This window comes from Leptonychotes weddellii, chromosome 3 (genome assembly GCF_054177405.1).
Source record: "Leptonychotes weddellii isolate Sample4059 chromosome 3, ASM5417740v2, whole genome shotgun sequence".
NCBI lineage: Eukaryota > Metazoa > Chordata > Mammalia > Carnivora > Phocidae > Leptonychotes > Leptonychotes weddellii.
In genome coordinates this window covers 143,687,104-143,699,308 of record NC_138371.1, presented here as the reverse complement: position 1 = coordinate 143,699,308, position 12,205 = coordinate 143,687,104, and the positions used below count along the sequence as shown (strand labels likewise).

General features: G+C 38.1%; 1 protein-coding gene across 1 annotated transcript in view; it reads left to right on the top strand.

Annotated features, from left to right (window-relative positions):
- DACH1 (dachshund family transcription factor 1) overlaps positions 1 to 12,205 on the top strand; it is a 383,401-nt gene that overhangs the window by 225,949 nt on the left and 145,247 nt on the right. Inside the window, exon 3 of the mRNA XM_081815014.1 lies at positions 3,911 to 4,072. Within this exon, the coding sequence (XP_081671140.1) occupies positions 3,911 to 4,072 (162 nt within the window). The remainder of the gene's footprint in view (positions 1 to 3,910; positions 4,073 to 12,205) is intronic.

Genomic DNA, 12,205 nt, shown 5'->3' with positions numbered 1-12,205 from the left:
TGAGCCTTTTGTGATCCTCTCCAGCCCTAGGCAAATGTAGCTTGGGAGAGTCATGCTTTGTATTAAATTCATGAAATTTGCTACTCCTAGTATATTCACATTGATTGTAATATCAACATAATGCTTTAATAACAGATATTGTTAAAATAGTGACCATATTTCTCCTGTGGCTGTCCAAGTACTCTAGTTTCAGAAGTGCTTTTTGATTCAGTGACAATTTGTGGCAGGCATTGTGGTAGATGTTTGGGATACATATATTAGGGACATATTTCTGTGCTTTTGGTGTTATAACCTAGTTGAGGAGATAGCCTTAAGCCTACCCTCCCCCTTGGTACCTCCCTTCCTCCCCCAAAAAAATCATTAAAGAATTCAAGGGACAGAGTTTCTCCTCTCAGATTGCACATTGAAATGACTTGGGGAGCAGTGAAATCCACCCTAAAATATAGAGATGCAGGAGCCCCAGTCAGAACGTCCTATGGTAGGACTCAGCCATTTGCATGGCTTAAAAGCTCCTTGGGGGATTCTGATGCACAAAGGATAGCAAACTCACAGAGAGCAGGTTGAGAACACAAACAAAAGGATGGCTGACTCTCCCCTTGAGGAGTAAGGAGGGTCAGCTCTTCGAAAGAAGTGTGTTTTGAGCTGACTCTTGAAATGCTGATCATTGTTTCCCAGGTAGCTTGAAGAGTCAGGAAGCTGAGCCTGCTACTCCTAGAACATAATATTTAAGCCACCAGATAAGGGACACATGGCTGGTCTGGGGCAGGGATGGGAAAGCTTTCTAGAAATGGGAACATGTGCAAAGTCTGGCTTGAAAGAAGGGATGGATAGTCCATTAGAGGAAATGGGAGAAGGCCCATGTGTCTAGAGCACAGAGAGCAAGTAGGACCTGGGGGAACAGATGATGCTACACAGATAGGCAAGGGACCGAGCGTGAAGGGCCCTGACAGCTACATGAAGCACCCCACTTGCTCCTAAGAGCAGGCATTGAATGTGTCTGCTGAAGAAAGTGTGGCAGCTAGCACTAGAGGGAGCCGGGGAAATGGAGAAAATTGCTTGAATTTGAAAGCTATTCAAGAATTAGAATTGTGAGCCAGGTGACTTTAGTGGGACTAAAATCAGCAGTGGCTGAAAATGTCATTGCTTTTTTACTGACTTCATTAAACTAGATTAAAAATCCAGTACTTATAAGTATCATAGAGTTCAGCGATAGCATGTATGGGTCACGTCCTTCCAGTAGTCCCCCTTATTTGCAGTTTCCTTTCCCCAGTTTGGTCAACCGCAGTCTGGAAGCAGATGATCCTCCTTCTGACAAGTCATCAGAAGGTCATTAGTAGCCCAACACTGTGTCACAGCGCCTGCGTCATTCCCCTCACTTCACCTCATCACAAGAAGGGTGAGTGCACTACGATGAGATATTTTGAGGGAGAGAGAGAGAGAGAGCACATTCACGTAACTTTTATTATGGTGTACTGTTAGAATTGTTCTGTTTTATTGTTGTTAATCTCTTTCTTCCTAATTTATAAATTAAACTTTGTCGTAGTTATGTGTATATAAGGTTCAGCACTGCCTGTGGTTTCAGGCATCCAATGGGGGTCTTGGAACATATCTCCCATGGATAACGGGGGAACCACTGTATATCTTTTGAAATTTGTATTAGAAATGTAAAACTGCAGGGATAGACTGTCAAGTGGACAAATAGAAGAGTACCATAAATAAGACCAGCTACATAAAATTATAAAAAATATTTTTAAAAGTCAAGTGTTAGTGTCACCAGCTAAAGAGAAGTAAGATTCTTCTAGCCAAGGGGGCTGTGGCCAGTCCACCATATCCTGCAGGAATCAAAGGCAGGACTGGACTTTTTGAGGAAGTAGAATGCAGGGCATGCCTTCATCCCTTCTTAATAACATGATATGGCTGGGGGCACTTGGGTGGCTCAGTGGGTTGAGCATCTGACTCTTGATTTCAGCTCAGGTCTTGATCCCATGGTCATGGGAGTGAGCCGAACATCAGGCTCCAGCTGATCGTGTTGCTGCTTAAGATTCTCTCTCCCTCTCTCTCCCCCTGCCCCTCCCTCATGCTCTCTCTCTCTCAAAAACAAAACAAAACAAAACATGATATGGCCTTTTTCACATAGTCTATTTCGTTTAATCCTCATATTATCCCTTTGTGAATAGAATGACTTTACAGATGAAGAAACCATACTCGAAAAGACTTTATGGGCTGTCTAGGGCTACATCATGCATAGTTATATTTCATGCTACTGAATTTGATTCAGATCTCTATAATAACAATTATATCTCAAGTTGTAGTTTTATCTTCCTTATTTGAATGCTCTGAACAAGATTTACCTGCTACATGAAAGCAAAGATAAAGACCCTGCAAGTGTCATCAGTTGGAGATGAGGCAACACCAGGCAATGACAGGAAGGGGCATGTGAGATGGTCACATTTGTGACAAGGCAAAAAAGAGAGTTGCTGGGAGACATAAGGCGAATTTTAACAGGAAAGAGAATGTTCTGAAACACCTTTGAAGGAAATGAGTAACTGGGGAGTAAATTCAATCATAGGAAGATGAGAGAATCAGTTCAAGTTGGGACTTAAAAGGCAACAAATGTACAGTCTAGACCCAGATGAATTCTTTGAGTTTATATCAGTAGCTTTTTAGAGGGTAGTTATAAGTTTTTCACTCAAAGATCTATTCTGAAGGTCTTGTTGCGTTGGGGTGAATGTTGTCAAGGCCTCTTTGGTCTGATCTGAAGGAAAGGTGAGCTCTTCTAACCTCTAAAAAAAAATAGCAGAGATTTCTAGGAAAGAAAAAAGACTTTCTTACAGTTTCTGAGGCTGTAACTTATTTGCTGCAGTACCTAGAAGTGATGATTAGTGGGGAGGAAAAGAGGAGAGAGGTGTTCAGTCTCTAATCCACCAGCTGAGAGTGGAAATAAATCACACAGATAAATTCAAACCAAGTTGAAGCACTGTAGTCAGAAAATCTGAAGCAGCCATAGCAAAGAGAGGATGGGGAGCAGGGATGTATATCCTCTCCTAGACTATCAAAGTTTTAGAATTAGAGGAGATTATTCAGATGTTGCAGTGTCTGTCATTTTGCGGGTGAGGGATGCCAGGATGAAGTGAACGGACATGGTAAAACGTTCACACCTTCAAGAAAAACACACCACTCCCCTGCTCTAAAACCTCTGCTGGCTGTCTAGGGCAGGTCTGTAAGGCATGGCCCTAGCTTTCTGTTCTCCTATGTCCCGTTCTTTGGATGAGCAGAGGTGAACTGTTCCGGGCAAACATGGCACAGTGGTTAGAAGTGCTCACTCTGGAGCTAGAAGACGGGGAGCCGAGCAGTCAGGGGAGTGAGCTGTGGGGCAAGGCTCTTCCAGACAAAGGGAACGGCATGTGTGAAGGCACAGGCTTGAAGAGGCAGGGCACGCGCGTATGCGTATTGGTGGCATGTTCAGGTAGCTGGAGGGTGGCCTGAGGATGAGGAAAACGGAGTGATGAGGTAGGTTTACACTTTCTAGTGAAAGGTTTTGGGAATTAAGCTAAGCAGTTCAGACATTCCCCCCACCCCACCCCACCCCTCTAGGCAGCTGCAGAGGATTTTAAGCAGGGAATAACATACTCAAACTGGTTTGTTCCAGAGAGAATTCTGGATGCCTTTCTACCGCTGTCCTTTTATGTATGAATTATGTTTCTGCTAATATTTAATTTGGGAGTTTAGAGTGCATTCTCCCCCTCATATCAATGTTTTTTCATTGGCTAGTCAGGAATGAACATAGGTTCTCAGAGTGGTGCATGGAGCAATCCGATACTCGAATATGTCTGTGTGCTCTCGAAGTACATGGACTATTACATGAAAGATCAGAATTTGCATTACCTTGTTTTTAATTTATTCTTTTAAGGTCTGACCGCAGCAGCTGCAGCAGCTGCTGCTGCTACCAACGCAGCCATTGCCGAAGCAATGAAGGTGAAAAAAATCAAGTTGGAAGCCATGAGCAGCTATCATGCCGGTAATAACCAACATGGAGCCGATGCTGAAAATGGGGACATGAATTCAAGTGTCGGTAAGTTGTAGGCTCGCGGAAACTTTTGTGATCATGTGGCTACCAAATTACTTTCTTTTCCAGGAGAAAAAACCCAAGAAGCTGGTAACTTTGAGCCTAGAAAACAGTGCATGTTTTGGAGATGCTATTTGCCCCCTCTAACAACATGCACTCCGAATAAATAATTAGCAACCTAATTTTTTAATACAGGATCAACTTTCTGTAGGCAACTTCTACTAACAGCATTCAGTTAACATCTTTTGTAATATAATTAAGTTGCAATAATCAGAATTTTAGTTTAGTTTAATGTAGAGTTTAGTTTTTATAGAGCGTGTATGAGTAGGTGGGGAAGGGCAGAGGCAGAGAGAGAAGCTTAAGCAGGCTCCATTCCCAGTACAGAGCCTCTATCTTAGGACCCTGAGATCATGACCTGAACGAGGCTCTATCTTAGGACCCTGAGATCATGACCTGAGCCAAAATCAAGAGTCAGACATTTAAGCGACTGGGCCACCCAGCTACCCCAATAATCAGAAATTTAAAATATTGACTATAGGTAAAGTGACCAGAATATTTACAGGCAAACCCATGCTTTATCCTTCTAATTCCTATTGGATTTGTTATCAAATAAGTTTGCATCAGCATCAGAACATATAAACTTGATTCTTTCATATGCTGCCAAGAATTATGTTGAGAGTTAATTCTTTCTATATATAACTATTACCATTTTCTCTCATTGTAAATATACAACTTTAATTCCTCTTGATTTTTTTTTTTCTTTCTTGAGATGTGGGGAAAGAGATGAAAAGTTAATAGTCATTGTTTAAACCAAAACCAACAGCTTTCTCTTTTGGGTAGTTCATTTTTCAAACACAACTTCACATGTGAGTTAATGTTTTTTATTGATGATATCTTTCACATCTCTGTGTTGGTGAGATAAAACATTGTATTCTGCCACTGCACTGTATTGTTTCTCTTTAAAATGTAGAAATTGTGCTCAAAATATAATTTAGCAAGAGAAATTTGGCTACTACAAGGTATGTGTAAGATATAATATCCAACATATGTTCATGAAGGACAAAATAATTCATGGCAGTTCAATTAAATTTTCTTCTCCATGCAGTGTTTTCATAGATTATTTCTTTAGATAATCAGCAGCTCTCTACTTTCTGTCCAATGTCATAGAATTAAGGGCATATGAAGGAATACTACAGATTGTAGTAATAATCATTCTTACAACAGTTCAGTGGGAGCATACACTGGGTGTTAATGTTAGAGTCGGAAGTAATTTTCAAATATATACACAATACACAAAATACCATTGCTTCAGTGATGCCAAAGGGTAGCTTCTTATGTTGAAAAGGGAAAAATAGAATTTTCTCCATAGCACTACACAAGGGAAATAGAAAAGGGGCGGTCATAATGGGTTTGATTTGAGAATAGGTTATAGAGAAGGTGGTGGCAATTGTTAGAAGGATGAAAAGATGTGGAAGAGAGCCAAAACTATGGCTCTACACCTGGCAGGGATGAAGGAAAACATGACTGCTTGCATTTGTGGAGCTCCTAGGGAGAGGATGGACGGCTGCGGGTTGTTAAGGTCGTGGTTCACACACATCAATTCAGACTTTTGAAAATTAAAAACAGTTTTGAAGTAAAATGAATGAATTACAATTTTCTTTTTGGAACTATTATGTACATTTTTTTTAAATAAGCAGCCTCTTTCTTTGGCCTATAAAGTAGAACAAAATTAAATACTTTTAAAAACAAGTCATTGGCCAGTATAAATTTTAGTTACCATTGCAAAACAAACTGGATTGTTTTCAAAATTTTAGAAGAGTAAGCATTTCACGCAGGCTGTTCTTACTAGTCGGCGTAGGGAGGAGGAATATTTAAATTAAGCAATTTAATAACATTGAAAACAAAAGATATTAAAACATGATATCTCTGAATTTCCTGGGCAGCAGAGCAGAAGTTGACTTTGGAAAATCCAATAGGCATAAGATAAGGAGAACATGGCTCATAATTAGGCATTGACATGCATTTAGTATTTGCAATTATAGAATAACATTTGCCTACTGACCAAATTGTGGTTTACCTAAAGATTTTGGTACATAGGCTACCATAATGTCTTAAAAAAAGAAGCGATTTGATTTTTCTTTTGTATTCTAGTTGGCAGAAATCACTTTTCTTCCATCAAGGTATTAAGTTGGCAGTTTATATTGCTTTTTAGTTTTGACCCCCACCACCCAACACCAATCTGAATCAGGAGCAGAAATTTATTTGAATTTTCCTACAGAGTCTTAATATTTTTCGAGTGTATTAACATTGGTGTCATTGAGGCAGGTAGATCATTTTTGTTAGATATATGTAGCTGATTTGGGGGGAAATGTTATCATTGTCATTTTTATTCTAGTCTCACATGCCGCTGTTGTCTAAGAATTTATGATTTATTATCCTTCCAGAGCACACCCCACTCCCTTTTCTAGAGATCAGGGAAAGAAAGTTTGGTGGAGGGGTTGGGCAAGGAAGGTGCAGGGGACTGGTGGGTGTTGGGGTTGAGCTTGCAGAGATCAAAGTAGTTGCTGAATTGGGCAGTTGTTTTATATGGCCCCCCGTCTTCTCTGGTTCTGACAACAGTGCCTGCCTCTTGGTAAGTGTTCAGCAATTACCTGTTCTGTGATTTTGGGAAGTTATGTAAACTTTCTGAGCCTAACATTGCATATCTGGGAAATGGCAGAGTAGTATCTACATCACGAGAATTAAAGGAGATCCTATTTGTCAAGTGTTTATTTATTACAATGTCTGCTTACCACATTGTTTGGTCACCAGTAAGGGTAGTCCTATTGGTACTGCTTTTGCTATTATTATTATTCCAAATTTGCCCTCCTGAGAACTACCTTCTTCCTCTTTTTACAACCATTAACTATTTCCTTCTCTGTGTTCTTATTCTCTGTTAGGTTTTTTTTTTTTTAAGATTTTATTTATTTATTTGACAGAGAGAGAGACAGCGAGAGAGGGAACACAAGCAGGGGGAGTGGGAGAGGGAGAAGCAGGCCTCCTGGAGAGCAGGGAGCCCGATGCGGGGCTCGATCCCAGGACCCTGGGATCATGACCCGAGCCGAAGACAGACGCCTAACGCCTGAGCTACTCAGGTGCCCCTGTTAGGTATTTGTTAAGCTGCAGCCTGTGAGTAAATTTGGGGGGAGCTATTATGTCATTTGGATTTTGTTGTGCATTTGATTTTAGCTCATTCTAGTAACACAAAATAATTATAATCCAGTCCCAGCATTCAGGGGGTGTATAGTTTATGGGAGGGATGGCTACATAAGTAGGCAGTCAAAACAGGATGTGCTAGATCCAGGAGTATCAGCTAGTATGAGGTGCTTAGGAAGTGGTATTGAAGCGTATGAATTCCAGGCAGAATCCCAAGAATCTCAAAGCCCTATATTTCAGAATACAAACTTACTGCTCTCATGAATCTATCAATTGTCTCTCTGAAGGAATGTAACCCCTCAGAGAGGGGCTACTTATATGATGTATTGTTGCTGCTCAGCCCTGCCCAAATACAGTGACATTTTTGAAATCAATTCAGATTTCCTTTTTCTCTTGTACTCATCTGGCCCACAAGTCCTGTTAAACATTTTAGGTTCTCCTGTGTAGGAACATTACCTGACCCCCCCAACCCCCCACCCCAGTTGTAAGTAAATCCTTACTGCCTCAGAAAACAGATTTTCTGTTTGTTTAGTTTGGTTTGATTTGGCTTAGTGAGGTGAAGAGATCTTTTTATTACACATGACTCCTTCTAGTTCTTAATATGAATTGTCAAAATTAGCACACCCCCCCCCCCGCCAAAGTGTTTAGAGCAATCTATGACACTGGCAAATTATTTTATATCCCAATTTTACATGGTAACCTTGAGCTCGCATCTTTCCAACAGAATGATCATTTTGGGAAGAAGTGAGGACTTCGGGATAGATCCGAGTGAGGCGTCAGCACACTGAGTAAAATATATGGCCGTGTCTCCATTCTCCCTCATCCACAATCAATTGGATTCTTTTAGTTTAATATTTACTTGCTAAGATGAGATGCTAGTCTGCATGGTGATAAACAGTCTGCTCCTGGCATCTGAAGGTGACCTGTCAGTTCATATGGACAAATCTCCTGCTTACTGAAATGTACAAAATAAATCATTAAAGCAGGCAGGTGCTCATTCCCAGATTTAAATCACCATAGATTTATGATTTGAATTAATGCTTCATTTGGCCATAGAAATAGATGCTGAGACAAATGATATGCACTGGTTGGGGTTTCCATACTGTAGCCATCCTGATATTGATTACTGAGATGTCTTTGCAATCTCTTGTTTATATCAAGTACTATCTTGTGACAGGTTGGCTGATATGAGCTACATTGCAGATAAGAAGGAAAAATGTCCTGGATTCTTTTTAGTGGCAACACTATCCACAACATACAGGCCAGATAAATTGCTATTTTTTTGCTTTAAGGACTGATCTACATAACCAGCTTAAAAAAATGCTGCTTGGAAATTGGGACTGGGATATTGGAAAGGCAGAATTTAAAACCGGTGAACCCAAGGTCAATCCCATAGTATCTATAGCTGTGTTTTTATCTGCTTATCTTTTTTTGGGGGGGCATCATGCACATTTTTGAGGATACTAAATCACAATCGATTTAATCTAAATAAAGGAAACTTATTTTTACTTCTAGTTTTTAAATGCTATATAAATATTGACATAGTAAGCATCTCAGTAGTTTCTATGTTATTTAAATACTTGCTAAACCTAGTATCTTATTCCCTTAACTAATGACAACAAAGGAAATGACTCTTTAAAGATAAATACCTTAAATATTATTCCCAAGTGCAAGACTTTGTGCACTGTAATTTACCAGGAGGCAGGAAAAGACTGCATTTTTACCTTCTCTTAACATTTTACTTAAGGAAAACACTATGTACACAGTTTAAAGAATACTCGGAGGCTTTAAGAGGGACCTTTGCCACTAGCTAATATCTGACTCATAGAACTGGTAAACAGCTATCAACAATAGTAGATTGCTTGCTTAGTAGGAAATGAGTTCATATCTATTCAAAATGTGATCTCAAAACAGATGTCCCAAGAAAATCTCATTGTTTAAACTATAGTCAGAACCCCCTAACTGCTGCTATTTCTTTAAGGAAGTGAAGTAATCTTAAGACTTCAGAATGTCTCTTTCTGAACACTGGAACACAAGAGTACACTGATCACCGAGGCAGTGACCCACCAACTGCACACACACCTCACGTGCCTAAAATGTACGATTCGTTTTCATTTGCTTAAGCTTGCAATAGTTAACAAGGATGTAGGAATTTCAAAGTAAACACAAGAACTTGAGTTTGGGATGAACAGCTGTGTTCTTCCATAATATTCTTTACTCCTTATTTCTGTCCATCAACCAACAGCAGTAACAACGACAACAACAATAAGAACAACAACAAAAATGAGGGAAAGAAAAGCCAGGCAGATAGGAGATAAAATTATCTTACCCAGCTGACCATCCTCTTATCTTTTTTTTTTTTTTTAAGCATTCCAGCAGAAGTAGAATAGTTTATACTGTAGTCATTTCCTTTCTTCTAACTCATGTGTGTATTTGGAAGGAAAAATTAATTTTATGATCTCAGGAAAAAAGTCTTGGAGACCTTGAGAAAGCAAATAAAAGGAAACTGAGAACACAGGCCACCAAGCAGATCTCTGCAGTTGCACATTGGATCCTCTGCCTTGGCAATGTTAATGAACCTCAAATCCTTCCTATAATTAGATGAGGGAATTGCTTATATTTTCAAACAGATGATGCCGCTATAATGAAACGATTGACAGGGAATTTAAGAGTGTCTACAGTAGTCATTTGGTTTCTGTTCTAAAAAAAAAAAGTTTAAAAAGAAGATTGGCTTTAGACATAGGTCCTGGGAGAGGTAGTAATTTACATAGCATGCTATGACAGGTGTCTTTGTATAGTAAGGAAATAAAATGGAAGACTAGAGAAATGATGGGCAGGTACAGCAATTTTTTGGGGAGGGGTGTCCTATGCTTATTCTGCTTAGGTTTTTTAAAAGGGGCCGAGGCTCAAGAGATGGATCCGGATTGAGTGCACAGCTGTAACTGCTGATGAGCTAATTGCTCCTTATCTCTCAGCCCCATTCATCTTCATTTTTTACCAATTACTGAGAATTATCTGTGTTCTCAGTTGGATATGAGAGTTAATCCTTTTTGGTTAAGCCGGCAGTACTGTGAGCAGATTCCAAATCGGAGGGTGAAAAAGCCAAAGCCAGCTTGTTCTAAAAATGTCTCCAGTTCAATTACAGTATCACTGATTCATAAGAAATTTGCCATTGTTTAACAGATTAAATGTGGAAAGTGTTTTTTTTTTTTTCAAACTTTCTTAGTTTCGCTGCCTAACAATGATTTGTAAGATCCTTCTTCCTGTCTGATGAGTAAATTTAACAATATTAACAGCCAGGGTCTTGTAAACATGGAAACACACACAAGACTACCCTAAAAGGCCAAAAGGATTCTGACACATGAAATGAGAAATATTTTAGAAGTGATAGCTGTCAATTTATATATAAACACTTTAAATTGATGCTTTTGCTCTGTGACTTCACATATGGTGAGGAAAAGTATGTCCAAACATAAACCTTTTCACAAATGTCACATGAGTGGAATTTTAATGGAAGGACCACATAAGCATCTCTTGAAAGTGTAGGAACTGCCCTGGTTTGTAATTCAATCGATTGTGAATAAGCCATATGGTTCACATCATTCCCTACGCAAAAGATGTCTTCATATCCTGACATTTCACACAAAATTGCTCACCCCAACATTAAGAATCTAAGAAGTAGCAAGCTACTCTTTCAGACATTTTAATGCATTTGTAGATATCTAATATTTCTGGCATTTTTCTTCATTAAATATTTTAAATATGGTAATCTATGTGAAAATATAGACAGCTAACTTAAAATTATCAAAAATTATTGTCTAAAATTTAAACATCTTCTAGCATGACCAAGATAAGTCCTTTTAGATGCATCCACAAACTGAGATGGGAGAGCAGAGAGCAAAATATGTCAGAAGATTTAGCTTCTAGTAGTAACATAGCTAATAAATAACTCAGCTACTTAGATAAGTCTCTTAATATCTCAGCTTTCTTATTAATAAATAAGCAGCTTGATGCTCAGTTACCCTCATGGCTCTAAAATTCTTTGATTTTTGAAAACTCCATAGAAGATAAAAGGCAAGAAGGTATACTTTATGGTGATTTCCAAAATAAAATACAAACCTGAAATAATGTAAATGTTCAAAACAAGGCGCCATTAAATATATTTTAATACACAATTTCACATAATACTACAGCCATTACACATGATAGGTAAGGGTGGAAAATACTTATTTTGAATATAAGAAAATAAGATGATATAGAATTTTATACCCTTGTAAAATATATATTATATATATTTTTATACATATATTTTATATATTATACATAATATATCTTATATATTATGTATAATATATATATTTTATATATTATATACCCCAACATGCCATAATGTTCATATCAACTTCAAAAATATAGTGGGAGCAAGCATTTCAGTTTAAAATAACCTCAGTCCTTCTTCAACCCTTTAATATCAGATAACTCATATATTTTATATATTATATATATATTTTATTTGATCTATTCTTATAATCATAAAACATAAGGAGATATAAGATATACTCACTTGGATATGGATATATATATCCATTTCATTAGAGTTGGAAGGAACTGGACAAGAGTTTATTTTGTTATGTTATTGTGGTAGAATTATGAATAGTTTCTCAAAAAGTGTAAGATAGCGTTAAATTAGATTATTTTAAAGTGACACATCAGCGTGCTAAAAACTGGTCATTTTATTAGGCCCCTTTTCATGATTTTCTAGAAAGTGCATCATTTTGCATTTTTTCTCATGACATTTTTTATATTTATTAGTTATATAAAAGAAGAGAAACACCAGGGATCATAACAGTGACTATTTATGGAAAAAATACATTTCGATTTTTAAAAGAACCCTTTTCTCACTTAAAAATTTTTGAGCAAGTATTTCTAAATCCATGCTTATAT